The 18,021-nt window shown below is 36.8% G+C and overlaps 1 protein-coding gene across 2 annotated transcripts in view; it reads left to right on the forward strand.

Annotated features, from left to right (window-relative positions):
• Positions 1 to 18,021, forward strand: part of ZCCHC7 (zinc finger CCHC-type containing 7) — a 116,357-nt gene that overhangs the window by 60,928 nt on the left and 37,408 nt on the right. For both annotated transcript variants that reach the window (XM_032205901.1, XM_032205902.1), the window contains one exon: positions 17,339 to 17,382. In XM_032205901.1, coding sequence (XP_032061792.1) covers positions 17,339 to 17,382 — 44 coding nt within the window. The remainder of the gene's footprint in view (positions 1 to 17,338; positions 17,383 to 18,021) is intronic.

An 18,021-nucleotide genomic window follows, 5' to 3' on the forward strand; every position in this document is an offset into this window, starting at 1 on the left:
ATACACAGAGACTAAGCTTGTCAATAGCTGATGTTATAATATAACACAATCAGAGTTTCCTGATGGCTAGGAAGTCAATGCAGATTGCATGATTTGCCCAATTATTATTTTTTTTTATCCTTGAAAAGATTTTCCCCTTGTAATGATTTCTCCTCCAAGAGGATTGAGAAGAAGAGGGTTTACACCATGATACTTTGTACAAACACCACCAGATTAAGCATTTCTGATGTACTTTGAAGGAAGTCTCTTCTTGTCCTCAGCTGGATAACAGATATACCTTCACAGATTTGGGAAACTGAACAGTTTTAAAGAAAAGTAAAATGTTGTTAAATTTAGCATGAAAAATATTGATGTGATTATGCAGGTCTGTTGTAATCCTTCCTAATATGACAAAGGGCAGGTTTAATACTTTTTGAAATTTTCATGGGGCCCGTCTGATGTGCTTGCTTTCCCAGTCTAATTACTGCCAATTTGGGGGTTATACATAAAATCTTCCCCCAGAGCTCACTTTTTTACCTTTTTTTTTTTTCTTCTTCTTCTTTTAAGGCTTATTTTGTGTATAGATTTCTGATGTTGCATTTTGTTTCTCTCTTCTTGTCACTGCTACTGTCTAAATACCTTTCTCCCTGGAAATAAAATCTGTAATCATCCTCTCTACTGTTTCACTCTGCAGAAGGCCCTTCTGTTTGGCTTTGGGCTCTTCAGTGGAGATATCTTATGTAGTAAGGCATTTCCTAACTTCTCCCTTGTGATATTCACATAATAATTACTGTGTAGTTGCCTGGGCAAATGTTCTTGGAGCTGTCTTGGAGGACACTCTCAGGTGCTGACAGTAGATTTTAGACTTAGAGTCCATGTTACATTAAGATTCAATCTTGCTATTGCAAGTCTTTTTGAAGCAAGAATTTAGGTAAATGTCCATTAGAACTATTTATTCTTTTTCACAAAGGTGTATTATATATTCCATAAAGCAGGTAGGTTTTTAGTATACCCCTGGAAACAGTCACCTTTCACATGGTAAGTGATTAAGGTTTTCTCTAGCCAACAGTGTTTTTGTCGTTTGTGATTTCATACTTCTACCTCTAAAGTGAGCTTTAATGACCGGAGAGATTTCACAGAGACCTTCAGCGGGGAGCACTCTTTCTTTAAAAAACTTCTCAATTATTACTCCTGTCTTTCCTTATCCGCAAAATTCAGTTTAAAAAGCCTGAAGTAGCGAATGATATATCTACTGTTCTTGTCAATGTCATGGCCTTGTGTCGTGATGTTGAAAGGTATCTCCTCAAATTATTGTTCTTCGGTAGTTGTTTCTTTCGGAGCAGGCCTGTTGTATAGCTATTTGTTGAACTGTGTACCTACTGAATTAGTCAAAGACCTGGCTAAAACCATTTTTTTCTCTTCCTCTTTACCCCTCCCCCAGACTAGCTTTTGTTATGTATTGGCTTGCTAATCCTTGTGTTGAGCAGTATCAGACATCACCTTTCTTGGGGGCACTTAGTCCACTCTTCCGCTTTCTTTGTCAAAGGGCTCCCTTAATAGGAGAAGTCAACAGGGAGGACAAAAGGGATTGAAAGTTGTATTTAATCGGGGTCAGAGAGGTGGTGTTCAGAGTGACGGGCCCACAGGCAGGCTGGCCTTTTATGCTTTCCGACGCAGATGGTCCCAAAGCATTCAGCTAAGTGAAGAGAAAGCTGCCCAGTGAAAGCTATTGTAGGGCAGCATCGTTACAGTTGAGAAGGGTTGCCAAGGGTAACTGGAGAGTATCACCAGCATCCTGTGATCACTAGTCTGTGCCATTGAAAACCTTAGACCGAGGATTGCTTTGGGTTCCTTAGCATCCTGATGCTCGTGCGTAAGCAGCAATATCTTGTGCTACCTTTTTAAAATTTAATATCATTATTTTTACTTTGAGGCACATAAACTGTAGAATCATTTGCATTTCTTAATTTCAGAATAGCCATCTTCTACAAAATGTACAGCTACTTGCTTTAGAACATATTGCTTTTCTTCCCCTGGGGAATAGTCTATTAATATTTGAACTTGTTAAGATAACACTGTATTTACAGAAACTTAATTTTTTAAAATTTGTCTGAGTGCAAGAATAACGGAATACAAGAAAAGAACAGGAAAAAAAAAAAAAGGTTATGTTATTCAACGCAGATAACACCTGCAGTCATGTGAAAAAGCTTTGGAAACTGTGCCCAAAATAACCCCAGGGGATTACTACAGTGCCTTCATTGGTCGAAGCAAATAGTACATTGCAGCAGGTAAAATGTGTTTGTGACAAAATAGCTGAATGTTTTTTTTTGTTAAACAGGAACCCTGCTGCTATTTGTGTTGTTTTCATTGATGCCACAGATGTCCAAAATGATAACTGTACTTTAGGTCTTGCATGAAACACCATTTGAAAGTGTAAGTATGTGTGTAAACTTTCAGCAAATGTGCCTGGTGCCCTGTGAGGAGATTGGCATAAAAAATGAAGTTGGGGCCACACAGCAAGCCACGTGTATCAGCAGAACGGTATGACTAGACAGATAACATTCTGGGATAACCAGGTCTCAGTTTCCAGGCCCTGTCCACAGTTGGGACCGATCTCTGCTTGGCTTGTCCAAAAGGGTGAAGGTGCTCCCAAGCCAGGCCTGCTGTTTGATCACCCCAAATCTGCCCAGAAGCAGCTCAGCCTCTGGTGCCATGCGGGAAAGACACGGTGCTCTGGGAAGGGTCCGGAAGGGGCTTCGTTCAGAAGCAGCTGGGCCACCCACCAGTTCCTTCACATCAAGGGATCTTCAGCTTGCTTATGCGGCCGGCTCTGTGGCTTATTTGTTCTGCCAGAGAAATGAAAGGGGCGGAAATAGGAGGTCACAGTCTAGTCTTTGTTTTATTATTTATGTTTTCACACAGTCATTATTAGAATGTAGTCCTCTGCAATTTACCGTGGAAGGATCATAAAACTTCCATCTATGCAATGTCAATCATACAGGGAGTCCTTATGCAAGTTATCGACCTACTCAAAATTAGCACAAATTTCAGTGAAGTTTCATGTGCACTTCATAAAGTAAATGGAGACTTAACTAAAAAAGCGGTCATTTTGTCTATTTAATCACTTAGATAGTTTTTTAACAGAGAAAATACTGTATATGATTAAGCAATTCATATTTTCCATTTTGTTTCCCCTGATGCAAATGACCAAGATACTCCAAATGAAGCATTCCCCTTAAAATCAATAACAGTAGTGAAATCTGATTTGGATTTCATGGGCCCTCCAGTTCTCCACACTATTTGAATATGAAATAGTTTCCTCTTTGGCATTTTTTTTTCATTCATTGTGTGGCAGGTGGAGGGAGAGTGAATATGGATAAAAAAAGTATGTGGAAGAATTATGTGTCATTTTTATTATGACACAGAGATTGCAATGGAAGATTGCAACACAATTATGACACAGATTATGACACAGAGATTGCAACGGTTTTGCAGGATTGCATAATGGCAAAAAACCTTGGAAGTCAAAGTATAATCTTCATTATAATGAAACAAAAATAATAAAGGCTGGAGGCAGGTATGTAATTCAGAGAGCATGTCATCAGAGACAATGGCAAAAAAAAGGAAACGAGTGTTTCTACAACTCCTTAGATATGTTCTCTTCAAGCAAGCAGTTAATTTATCATTCTTTATATTTCTAAGAGAGGGAGGCGGATTTTGCATTCCCTTCTGAGATTAATAGTAAGTGGATGGTCCACTCCTTTCATTGATGTTAAAAATTGCAGGTGAATGATAGAAAATTTTGTTTAAATAATTGGTTTACTTAGGTGCATTTCTGAGGAATACATGGATTTCTACTTTTGTACTGTATTTTCATTTTCTAAAGTCATCTCAGAAGTCTCACTGGATAACAAATTCCAGATTATTATTCTCCTATACTTCCCTTTGCACTTCTGAAAAAAAAATAAATAAATAAAACAAAAATCAAACATCTTTTTACCTGCATTATCACTAAGCTATTGACACAAGACTAAACTAAAGTAAATGTACAAATAATGCATTTCATATATAGTCTTCACATTTTCTTGACAATTAATGTATTATTTTCAAATTTGTACAGTAGTTTTTTTAAATGCAAAACGTATTTTTGAATTCTATTGCACTGTATCTTCTGAATCACTGATATACATTAAACAGTGAGACTAACACTAGCAGCCAGGAATTTCTTCATTGCTAATGTGACAAGGACTTGAAATAAAATTATTTGAGGTTGTTCTTAGCACAGTTCTTAACTGCCACACATTTTAGTATTTTGCTGCCTTTTATCCTGCCTTAATTTTAGAAGGTGAGTACATGGGAAGAGTATTGTAAGCCTGTTTTTTAATTGATGGTGTATATTTGGTTTACATGCATTCAGTGTCAAAGCCAAACCTTCTGATAATTTGTGGCCACCAGAACTAGGCATGTGTGTAAAATGATTTTAGAATCAGGTCTCATATTCTTTGTGTGGATTAGCCCATTTGGACTTTGTTATGGACATAGGCTAGTGCAGCTCTTTCACTAATACAATGAAATGCAATTTCTGACCAGCATAGTCTCTGCAGACAGCAGTCCCTAGATTGGTCATTTATTCCAGACAAAATAATTTCTGCATCCATAGTTTCTTTTAGGCTTAGGTGAAGACATCTAGAGCATGATTCATGACCAAAACCATAAGTGTGGCTAAAAAAAAAAACTTTTATGCTAAGGGCATTTGGTAGCCTGATAAAACAATGCCAAATACAATCTGTCAAGTATGGCTACCATTCCATTAGAAAGATATGACAAATAAGACAGGACTACTGTTTGGCCCTTTGCAAAGCTTCTACAAGCATTAGTACTGCCACTCATGCAGTACCCCACAGCGTGCTAGTCCTGTGCAGTACCTTTGATAACTTGCAGAAGATGAGAATGTAGTTATGAGTTGTCTTCTGTTTTCTTCTGTAAAATCTATTTGGTCTTTTTTAAAGTTGTGTGTGAAATGCTGCAGTCCCCACTCATTAATATCTCTGACCAGGTTTGTCTCATGTTTCCACTTCTAAGCTTTTCAAGACTGTATTAGAGATAGAACTGATCTTCATGAGATCTGCAGTGACTCAGTTTCCCAGTTCAAAGTGTATGCCCAAGTGAAGGGTTCAGTCTCAGACATGACATTTTGTTTCTTTTTTTGTCTCCTTCCTCTATACTCACAGTCTAACGAAAGAAGGTGGGAGTTAGAGAGAGTGTTTGTATTATTTGTTTTTAAAGGAGCAACGAGCTACCACACTGCTCAGGAAATTTGGGTGGTTACACATTTTAAATGAGGCATTGATAATTTTCTCCAGTGATAGGACTGGTTGTTTTTTGTGTGTTGCTAGGTAGAAGCAGAATCTGTCTCACAACCAGCCCTTTAATCATTGATTCAGACATCCCTTGCTTTTAGGCAGAGAAATGGGGAAAATTTGAATCAAAGATTTCAGAAATTATTGCTTTGACTTGCAATATGGAAAGTACATTCAATAATTTTGCACAGTAGAATCATAACTCTACTGCAGTGATCAGTGTAAGGGACTTTCACTTGATGTATGTAGGCGAGACTCATTAGTCTTTATCCAAAAGAATGACTTAAATCACAACTTTAAAAAAAAATCATCTTTCACGAATTAATATAGATATTTCAGTCCCATACATGAAGTTCAAGCTGAATTAAAAAAGTGCTAATCTTAAAGAATACTACCCTTTAAAAAAAAAAAAAAAAAAGCATAAAATTTTGTTTTACTCAAAATATAAATGATTTAAAAAAAAATAAATAAATAAACACATACAGACTGCTTGGAATTTTCCTAAAGTAGCAGTAAAATGTTAAGAGTTGCAAATACTATAAATTCAAGTAGGAAAAGTCCACTGCCAAATTCTCATGTCAGGAAAAGGTGTTATTAAAAGTCTGTCAAAGTCCTAGTTTAAAAATAATTATGTACACCTTAACTATTCAGTACTTCTGTTGTCTGATTCATTTTCAACAAAGACTTGCTAAACTCTCAGAATTTAAATGGTTAAAATCACTGTGAGCTCTGCTTGTTCTCATGCAACTATTTTATATCTTGAACGCATCAACATTGCGTTCACAATGTGGGAGTACTTGAGCTTCATCCACCGAAGATATTATGGTCCAGGCACTTCTTTTTTGATCTTGTGTTTATTCACCATTGGTTATTTATCCAAATGGAAAAGTTGAATGATTTTTAATATGCTTTTATAGAACAAGACTTCTGAATTTTGGTACAAATTGCTTGCAGTACAATTATGAGGGCAGTAAACGCATCCAGCACAAAATATATTTACACTTCTTTTCACTATAGGTGTAAACTAGAGCACAGGATATGTTATATATCTATGGTTATATAACTATGGTTCTAGTTTAATGCTTGTTGGTTATTGAAACGTGGTTAGTAGTGCATTCAGAGCATATGTATTGCTCTTGTCTAATTACACTTTAGTGAAAGTTTAGTTTACTTTTCCTCTGACTTACGTTATACGTCCACAGTATTACTAATGATGGTTTAGAATCAGATGACATCATTTTCGGTGTCAGCATTTTCGAGTAATTCCTACTTGAATGCTTTAACCAGTCCTTGGTATCTTAAACAAATTATGTCTCTATTTTCAGACTCCAATAATCCCAGGCTAGTATAACACACAAGATTTTACTTTCTTGGTTGAAAAATTCATGGCCACTTTACTTTACAGCTGAGTGTGTGGAAACAAAATGCATAGATAGTCTGGGAACTGGAGCCACACTGGCCAGTTCCAACAACTCTCTGAAGCCCTAGTGAAATTGCGGGTGAGGGGGACATATTGTCAGAAAAGTTCTGCAAACAGTGTTTGGGGGTGTTGATCCTGTCTTTTCTAATGTGCTTTCCCTGCGTGCTTTATGATGGAATTTTGTGAAGGGTTGCAATTCTCATGGACCTTAATTATTTGAAAAGTTCATTATGTTAGAGAGCTCTAAATTTTAATAGGTCTGGAAGAAAGTTGTTCTTCCTAGTAACATAATTAAAGTACACTTTGGTTTTGGTAAAAGTAAGAAGGTTTTTCATATTGCTATGGTATCATTTTAAGGGGAAAAAAAAAAACGTATGGAAATGTTTCTGGAGAACTCCATGTTTTCTATTACAAACAGAAGAAAGATGTTCCAAAGAATTCCATCACAGTTATTTTTTCTGTTCCCAAGAAAAGGATGTTTTAATTTCAAATGGAACAAGGTATACCAAAAAAAAAAAAAAAAGTTCTTTTCCTGTATTTCAATCTCTGCCCATTAAAGCATGATATAAAGTATGAATCCCAAGGCGTCCATAGCATGTTAGTACTGTTTGGTACTGTTAATCTGAAACACTTACAAAGCTTTGCAGATAGTTGAGAGCAGTGTGTCATCTTTGCCAGGACAAACCAAGATTCTCCATGACAGTGACTCTCAGAAGAGCCAGAACACAATCTTGATGCATGCTTACAAACCCTGAAGTTGTTGAGATGACTTTTTAGTCTCCCTGGTGTGAGAGTGTTTGTGGTGGATGCTTTTGGATATGCAGATCATAAAAGCTTATGAAGACCAAAGTAAGAACAGACTGTTAAACCCATAAATTTTATTCTCATAAAATAACTGCATGTTTTTACACATCAGCATTAGTGCTTTGTTACTACTTGATGTTAAGTAGGTTTAGATTGTTACTGGATCATTTCTCATGTCTTAATTTTCTTGGCAAGCATGAGTTTGAGGAAGACGTAGTGTGGAGGGCAATGTAGTGGCCAGGATGCTGTGTATACCTCCTTGCTGGGAAACGGGGGTGGAGAGCATGAGAGAGGAGGTGGAGTGTCTTAGAAGGACCTTTTGGTGTATAGGAAATCCATGAACTGAAATTAATCTCTGCAACTAAGATGCATTGTATTGGTTTCATTATGAATATTTTTCAGGAACTCCTGTATGTGTTTTCTATTCCATGTTTGTGATAATCTTTAGAAAGATCAAAAAGAGGAACTAGGAATATAAGCAACTGGATTTTACCCATTCCAGGTCCCCATGTTAGCTTTAACTCAGACTTCATTTTTGCTTAGACTAAATGTAATCTGCAACGTGGTAATGATCAGACTCTTCAGGATTTCATCTGCAGGTAAAGACAGTGCAAGCATCTGTCATGTTCTGTTCTAGTTTAATATTTGACTGTTTGTAAATACTTCTGATGTCTGAACTACCTTTAAAAACCAGTGGGCTTTTTAGGTAGTGTTAAACTTTAGTACAAGGGGGTTAACACTTCCAATTGTATCTTTAGAAGTTTTGAGACTTCTCTTCCTTCATATTCATGAAAATACCACTTAATGTGTAAGAGTTCAAAAACATGAAAAGTTATAGCGAAAGTCTAAGTCCTGTTATGTTAACAACCCATGAATTACTTCTCTTACAAACAGTGGAAGTGCCAAATCAGAGTCAAACCACAATATCCAATTCTAGTGTTATATTAAACACTGCGGAGTTCATCTGAATGCTCTGAGGAAAAGAACTGCCATCTTAGGAGCTATTCCAGCCTAACCACATCAGCCCTACATCATCCTCGATACACCACAGCTGTTCCTTTTGTGTTCCAAGAGGTGTTCTTTTTCCACCTCACTGCAAGGGAGGCTTGTCTGACCTTCAGGGTGGGAAGAAATTGGGATGATTTAGCTTGTCTTTGCCAAATGGGCAAGCTATCAACGTGAATGAAAGTTGAACCTAAATACTTAAATTCTAGCCTATACCCAAAGATTGGCAATTGCCCTGAGTTTAAATATGATCTTTTTCTGTGTTAAATACTTTTTAAATTTCATTTTAAATTCATTTTTATGTAGAAGTAGAGACAAGAGCCCAGTTTAAGTTTTGTTAGTTTCAGATACTTGTTTACATGATTGTTCTTCACACTCAGGTATTTATTTCCATATTTCTTCTGACTAGGAACATCAAAAGAGACATGCTATTTTGCTGGGATACAGTTGGTCTGTTGTGGTTTTAGGTCTGTGCTTCAGTTGAAGAATGAGTGAATCATTTCCAAGGAGTTTTAAAGCTGGATACCTCTCTATTCTGTAGAGAATTGTGATGATGCTACCACACCGTTTACACTATTTTTTTTCAGACATAGTGACTTTACCATAACAGAGACCACAAGCCTCAGTAAAATCAGGCTTCATGGATTTCTTTTCACCTTTTACATTTATATCTTCTTTATTCTCTATTGGTACAAAAGATGTGATATATTGCCAAAACGGATTCCCAAGTCTCAACAGTTGATTTTCTCTTAAAACTGTACTGCAAGTGACCAACAGTACTCTTCAGGCTCCGGTCCTGGACATGAGCCGAGTTCCAGTTTAGCTGACTGTATGAAGGAATCTGTAAATATATCAAAACAATGTGTATGCATTGGTTGGGCTTCTGGAATCTTAATATTGATGACTACAATAGATACCACTCCTCGAGTACTGATTAAGAGATTAAGATCCTGCATGCTTATTCAACTGCCAAAGCCTCCAACTTCCCTTATGACTGCTTCTTTGATGAAGTTATGTATTGCCACTTAGAAAGTCTACTGCATGATAACAATCACTTAAAATACTAAAATAGTCTTGGTAATGTATTACAGAATCAGCTCCTGACATCTTATTGATCCCATAAGAAATGTCAGAGTATCACTTCCACTGAAGCTAAAGCTATGCACAGTTTACAGTCTCCCGTGCTCCTTAACCATATTGCACAAGTTTTACCTGCAGTCAGACATACGAAAATTTGTTGGGGAGGGAGATTTACAGTGGAATTTTTTTTGATACTGGAGTGATTATTGCAGGCTTGTTGTCAGATGAATGACAATAGAAAATGAAAATGGTTATTTTTATGTTGAAATTATATCTCAAAATAAGTCTTTTAATGAGTAATTTAGAACAGGATAAGGCCATATTTTTTTCGTCAGTAATCTATCCTAAAACTTTGCTTTATTTTATGGCTTTACTTCTGATTTTATTTGTGTATGTGTTTTTTCGTATGTAATCCTGACTTAGCATTTATTATTTTTCTTTTCAACAAGGATTGATGGAATCTAAAAGGCATTTAAGACAACTTAATCAAACAGCAAAAAAAAAGCTTTCACTTCAAAGTAAGCTGCTAGTCCTTAGTGCTTTTCAGCCATATAGGAAACAGTCAGAAAGTGAATTCTTGATGTATCCAGTGGGAACAATAGATTTGTGTTCAGTCTTTCCTTTTCTAAATTAGAAATCACAGTACAGACATTGGAATTTCTAAATCATATATTATACCTTATTCAGTGGTGGGAATAAAATGTTCACGTTTGCCTCCTTTTCTCTGTTTAACTTTGGCTGCTGTGAACACTAGGAAGAACAAAACTGCAGCTTTTCCTCTTCTTCTTCCTCTTCTTCTTCCTCTTCTTCTTCTTCTTCTTCTTCTTCTTCTTCTTCTTCTTCTTCTTCTTCTTCTTCTTCTTCTACTTCTTCTTGTTCTTTTTGTTCTTGTCATTCTTCTTCTTCCTCTCTTTCTTCTTCTTCTCTTTCTTCTTCTTCTTCTTCTTTTTTTTTTTTTTTTTAATCTATTCATTTTATACTTTTCAGACAGATTTCTCCCTGGGGTGAAACAAAGGTTAACTGAAATTTCCTCTGTTGTGTACCTGAACGAATCAGCAGTTTGAGAAGGAAATCCCATTGATGGGCAAAGAGAGTGACAGGCTCTATTTAAAGAATTCCCCCGACTGTGTGGTAGACGAACCATGCCATGAATTTAACTGTTCCTGTGGTCCCTATAGTTGTACCCACCAAAAAGAGAGAAAAACGTACTTTGTTCCGCAAATGTTGCTCTAAGCTTTGAAAATCATGAGCCACTGAGTTTTGTGAATTAACATTACTACAGTGGTCAAACCTAACAGGAGCAGTATTTACAGCATAATACAGAAAATTATGTGTACTTACATGTTGGAAAGGGCACACTATGTATTTGTATTTTAATGTGTGCTTGCATTTTAATCATTTGTTAGTATTCTTGAGGAGTAAGATTTACAGAATTGCATTATCATTTGCTTATTCACTGCACACTTTATTCCACTTAGTGTGTGAAGCATCTTACCATACATAGTTAAAAGAATGCAAGTAGTTGATGTAGGTGCGAAAGGGCATAAGCTTAGAAGAAGGTGCAGGATTTGCCATTACAGAAGTTGTGTTAAGAGTTCAGCTCTGCAGAAAAGAAATACATGGCTGAAATGCATGGCTGTATGGCACAACTAACGTTCAATAAAAATGCTAATGTTTGAGTGATTCTTGTGTTTTTAAATATCTGCTTTAAATATGAAAAGCACACTTCTCTGCTTGATCACATACTCTTAATTCACACTCCTAAACTTCATGACCTGTGAGCCTTCCTGAAAATCGCAGCTTTAACCCTGCCATGGGCCCCAGCCGAACATGCTGCCTAGGGATTATAAATACCATGTTATAGCCCCCAACCGTCAGACTTTTATTCTCTGGCTGTGACAGTTAAGTCTTCTCCCAGGGGTAGTGGCTGCTTAAGTTTGTTTAAAGTTACTTTAACAGGCTTGATTTCTTGGTTGTCATTGTTTTATCATTTATGCAGGACTTCCAGATGTGTGGATTACTTTTCTTTTTAAAATGGGATAATCTTTTGACCAATGCTGCTTTTGCTTGAATCAAGATCTTATGTTTTAATTCATTTCAAAATGAGTTGAGTTTTGTTGTTTGTTCACTGACAAATTTCCAATTTTGTGATGCTTTTCAAAAACATCATGATAGATTAGAGAAAGGTTGCTAAAAAACAAGATTTCTGCTATTTTCTTACTGCATTTATATATATGTGGATATATACACTGCATAAATATATATGCACTCACGCAAAAGATATCAAGGGAAGAGGCAGCAGAGTCTCTCCTCGTCATTCGAACTTCTGTCAGTAATATCAAGCAATTTCTGTGGGGGAATCTCTTAATCTCATGAATCTCTCTTAATGCTTTTTTTGTGCTAGAGATATTGACATGTAATCCATTATAACAGCAGGTGCCTCGTTTTTAAGTAAAATTCTTACTCATTAAATAAAAGTTGAGAGGTTCCTTAAAGTGCCTAAGAAAAATACAGCAGTAAATTCTGTTCCTTTTGCAGAGTGGTTAAATCAAGAAACAGCATGATACACACAGGATTTCATCCACTGTGGCCTCAGTGTGTCACAGCTCTGGTACCCTGCAAGAAGTTGTCTGTGTTTGGATGAAGCTACCAGTGACTGCTAAAACTGCAAGAAACCTGAACTTTTGATGTGGAGCCACACCTGGTCTCCCAGTACAGTGCTTTAAAATCTGCTGGTTGCACTGCAATCATTCAGGCTGCCAGGCACCCTCACTCCAAACCAGAGCAGTGTTTTAGTGCACCATGTACCTGGGCTGCATTTCATTCGGATGCAGTTTGAACAGGACCTTCAGGCAGCGTAAGGAGGACCTGCTCTGTCATCAGGTCACACTTAGTTTTCAGTGCCTGCAGAGAAAACATTTACTTCAAAAGATCGTGTGGCATGCACGTATATAAAAATTTATTCATACGGGTATTTGACTGCATACTTGGAATACATCTTTCTAGAGCAGAAAGGAAAGTGCTACTGCGTAGATATTTGAATTTCCTGTCTTTAGCAAAATTAATGAGGGGAACAAATTTCAATTTATGTTTTGGTGCACTACTAACTTCACATGATCATTCTGTGTTTTTGGAAAGAAAAATATGAAACTTACTGTGATAGATTATATAACAGTAATACATAAATCACTTTGGTTCAAATGTGAACAGCATTTTTCAGATATATGTAAAGTATTACAATGTTAAATACTTCAAATTCTAGATCATTTCTAGGGGTTGACGTTTTACATTGTTATTTGTTACTCCAGTAGCAGCCAGAAGCTGTGTCCTGACATATTAAATATTGTTCAGAGAGAAGTCTAAAACAGTCCTGTGCTGTAGAGGTCTTATAGTGCGCTTGTATTAATTAGCAGTCAAAATCCAATTTTTGTAGCCCAACTTTGAAATGTGTTTGCCCTTCAGGCTGCATACCATACTGTCACAGATTGAAAAACCCTGTTTCAGTGGATTGATCATAAAATACAGTAACTAAAATACATGACTACATGTGTATTCAAATTGGAAGGGAATGGAAAAAAACACTTGTCTTTACACTTTAGGAAAAGGTAGTGTTTTGTTTGCAAAGTTGAATGTCCCGGCTCTACCGTTTCTCAGTGTTATTAAATGTGGTAATAAAAAAACCTTTGCAGGGCAGGCTGAATTTGTGCAGAGAACAGGACCATGTTTTCTTCTAGTTCTGATGAATAGAAATAAATAATAGAAAAGTGTAACTTTTGGCAGAGGTGAAAATCTAGGCAAGGCCATCCACTCTGGGTGGGGCAGTATGTCTGGTTGCTAGGACCATCAGTGGTACAACAGATACAGACATTTTCTGAATAATTTGCTGTTTATTTCAAGTCATTTTGTTTTGTTCTGTTAAAATGGGTTGTTACTCTGGCAATTCCAGTTTTTGACTACTCATCGTTTTCACTCCTCACCGCCTCTCCCCTTTCTGGAATGAAACAGAGAAAGCTTGAATGCATATTGAACAGTGGTCGTAAGTCGTAAATCTGTCTTCAGGGTGATCCCTGCTCTGAAATTTACATTTTCATGCTGGTGGAGTGATACATGTGAATCTTAATGATCTTTGAAAATTTTTCTTCTAAATAAAAGCAAAGTTGTTGCTTACTATTCATCCTCTTGTAAAGGGATGCAGGATAGCCGAAGTGTAGTACTTCATAAAAGAAGACCCTTGCAGTTTTCCCCCAGCTTTCATTTTAATCTAAATTGCATTTATTTTGTGTCCTGTACATCATTTCTTTTCTAGCCTCTTTTTTCCCTCATCTTGTTCCATGTTCAGCAAATTGACAAAGCCATTTCTTCTTCCACGTGTAAAAATAAGTTCATATGGCAAAGTCAGTTTTATTTCTTCAGTTGCAGTATCAAGATTAATCTCAGTCAAATTAATTAATTAAAAAATCTTTCTTAAAAAAGAGCTTTTAAAAATGAAGATTTGGAAGGATAATATAACAATTAAAAATATTCTGGGAGGGTTTTTTGCACTCTTTAAATACTGTCTGTTTTGTGTCTGCAAAATGTGCAGTCTCTTCACAGAGCAAGGAAAGTCTTGACAGAGGTTATCTGAATAGTTTTTAAATTGCTACTTCACTAAGGTGCTGTAAAAAGTAGAAGGCAAGTAGTCATAACCTCATTTCTTGAGGCAGACAAACACCCTGTGTGTGTGTCTGAGAAAAGAATGAAATGCTTTCACATTGTACTGGCTTGGCCTTGGAAAACATCAGGTAACAAGTTGCATCGTACTGATGTTTGCTATATTGCGTAATTTTCAGTAATTAGCATATGAGTTTGTTTTATGTCAGTGCTTTGATCAAAATTACATTCTCAGTCCAAGGAGAGGATCTGAGCCTTCTGGTTGAGGTTGTGGAGTGAGCGCAGAAGATGGTCCCTGAACACCTCCCCTGGGCACTGACAGAAAGACATTAAGTTATGACCTGTGTCCTCATAGGAAGAAGTACTGTATCTGTGGTCTTAGACTTGTCCTCTGTATGACTGAGTATCAAGGAGTTAAACGTTAGAAGTGCTACCCACCAGGAAGAGCATAAGACAAAGGAGTCTCCAACAGGCTGGCCGGTATCAGCGCTGAAAGCCAGGAAGAGGACAGAAGGACTGATGGAGGTGGCCTGGTCAGAAAGCGAGTTCAGACATACTTACAGCACCCAAAGACTGTAATTGTGTTTTGCACTGGTTAATCCATCCAACTAAGTAGAATTTATTTATTGGGGGGGGGGGGGGGAATGTGTTTGTCAGTTTGAGCAGTGTTTCATGAATTTATTCCACGATTTTGTGCCAGACAACATACTGTGGTCAATGAGAAAAATCATTGCAAATACTTGTACATTGTCTCTAAAGAAAGATTTCAGGTTGGTTGCAGAAACATTCTTCTTCCTACGTTTTCTAGTCTTCAGCATTTCTTGTGACTAAAAATAAAGACTTGTACATTCTGTTGTGAAATAGACTTAATTTGGGGGTAACCAAACATTTAATAAAGGCAGATTTTGTTTTGATGTTTCATTCAGCATTAAAGCTCTCATATATTTGTTAATTTGAGCAATTTTAGTTTCTAACACAAGGAATTTTTGAGTCATGGTTTTCCTTAGGACGCTGGGAATTTTGAAAGTGAAGAAAAGAAACTTAGTTGGTTTGTCCTTAGAAAGGACATGTCTGATGATTAACAGGAGTTAATTTGCTGGTAATTTTGATCTGTAGCTTGTCAACCATTCTGCATATGGCATTCACAGTACTGATTTGAATTACAAATATCTTTTTCTTTGTGAATGAATTTTCTTAATAAGCTTCCAATTAATAAATAATGCACTGAAATATATCAGTACGTGTGTTTCTGTACTTTTAATGAGTAGACACCAAAAGGCCTAATTTTCCTTTGGGTATATCCATGAATAGCTTCCACTAAAGAGAGCTGACACAATGCTACCCCTTCTGTCCTCTCTGTTGGAACCCAGACAGTCTGGAAGAAGTGGTCTCCAGGTATATATGGACAATAACATCTTTCATTATGGTATCTCTTGTTATCCTGAATGATAGTTGGATGAAGTATCCATGTAGTTCTTCATCTGAGTTTTTGCTCAGCCACTTCCTCTGTGTACCATGACTTAGATGCAACACATCACTTGAATTGCTTTACATTAGGCCAGTTAAGTTATTGGTAATGTCTCGGTGATGCTTATGACTGTTGATATTAGTGAATGTTGCAAAAAAATATTTTAGAGTGTTGTTGAGAAAGGAACAGTTATTGTTAGTCATGACTTTTGGATGAAGAACAGCAGCAAACAGGTATTGTGCTCTAAAAAGTATTTGTATGTTTAAGTGACATACCTGGTATCTAGATATTGTGTTACATATTTTATTTATTGACTTTTTCCATAAAAAAAGTAAGACATGACATTATGGATTGTATTATTGTAATTTCTAATCATCTGTCTTTCACTACAAATGAAAAATTTTAAAAGACGTTTAGATGTAGAGCTTAGGGATATGGTTTAGTAGGGATTGATAGCGTTAGGTAGAGGTTGGACTCAATGATCTTGAGGTCTCTTCCAACCTAGAAATTCTGTGATTCTGTGAAATACAATCAAAAACAGATTTTTTTTTTTAATGTTTGTGATTCTTGATGTTGTTTTGGTGACACAGAGATGCTTCAGATTTATGGTGTGGGAACAGGATAGGACACTTGGCATTAAAAAGCCTGCAAACACATGGAGTTTATTTACACACAAGTTATAATTGTTACTGTAGAAGTATAGGTAAAGCAAGTACTTCTGTTGACATGAATCCTCTGTTGATGATCAGAAAGATACTGTGGTGTTACAGCTGTCTTTGCACAGCAAAAGAAGTAAACAGTGTTGACATGCAGAATTTTTAAACAGCTCTAACTGCATCCCTATTCCTTTAGCTTTTTGCCTTTTATTTTCTTTTTGATTTTTTCTTTTTATTTCTGCCAGTCCAAAGTCAGTGTGTGAGAAGGTTATAGTGTGACAGTTGTTAATTCAGTGTGTCGTCCTGATTTATTGCACATTACCAAACCCTGTTATGAAATAGAGTTACTTAGATTACAGTTGCTGTGGTTATGCATAAAGTCATTTTGGCATGCAGCAGTCAGAAAGCAGTGCTGAAGACACAGATTTTTTGAATTCACAAAGTATATTTTATGCTGTGTGTTAAATTCTTGTTCCATATGCTCCCACCCAGTCAGCCTGAGGACTTGAGCTGGCCATGCCCATGAATGAAGTTATAGATAACTGTTTGGAATGAGAAGCTTTAGAGTCCCTGACTCTGAACAAATTAAAGCTTGCCTGAATTTATTCCTGGGGGGTTGGGGGGTCAGTATTATGATGGAGGTATCAAATAGTATAGAGGAGTAAGAGGAAAAGGATAGTGGCATCAAATATAGTCCACCTGATAGCTGGACCTATGCTGATTTTAAGGTGAATCAGATTTACTGCTGAGCAGGTTGATAACTTTTCTTTTCTGAAAACAGAACAAGTTTTCTCCCTTTTGGTACTTTCAAAGTCTATTATCACTTCCAATAACTGCAGTAATCATAATGTTGAACACATTATAGAAAAAATTTCCATGCAAATTAAGTATAATTCGTTGTACTTCTGTTTTTCAGGGGATGTTGATGTGGACTGGTCCATCAGTAATAAAGACTTAGAGGTAACACAGAGAACCAAATTGTTCCATAATTGTTATTTTTATGTTTATTAACAAGCAGAGCAAGATCAACAGGATTGGAAAATCCATTTGTAGTTTTTATGTGGAAGTCTTAAGAATGTCCTTCCAATGGCATGTGAAACCTGACCTACCATTTATTAGGAAGACGTTCACTTCTTGAAGAAGGTACACAAACAGTGGTGGGAGAGGATGAGGGGAGCAAGAGCTCCTCTGCAATGAGGAACTCATCAGTTCATCCTTTCCAGTCTCTTCACAGTAGTTGTTTCATGGCAGCTAGATCCCTGTTCCTGCAGGTGTCACCATAAGTCTGCCATGGTTAGTTAGTCTTCCTGCAGTTCCAGCAAAAGGAGTCAGCTCAGTCGTTAGTACTATTAGGCTGTAACCTGAGGCATTTGTGTAAGGTGTGATAGTATCCAGGAAGAGTAAGCTGCAGCTAGGAGGTCCGTCTCCTGATTTCTCTTTCCAATGTTCAGAGAAGCTTATATCAAAGATCAGTTTAGTCTGAAAAGGACCTCAAAATGTCGTCTTGTCCAACACCCCAGCTTAAGCAAGTTGCCCAAGAGACATCATCAAGTGAAATTATAATCTCTTTCCCGTAAGAGAACTGGTATTTTGCACCTT

The sequence above is a fragment of the Aythya fuligula genome, chromosome Z, assembly GCF_009819795.1.
Source record: "Aythya fuligula isolate bAytFul2 chromosome Z, bAytFul2.pri, whole genome shotgun sequence".
NCBI lineage: Eukaryota > Metazoa > Chordata > Aves > Anseriformes > Anatidae > Aythya > Aythya fuligula.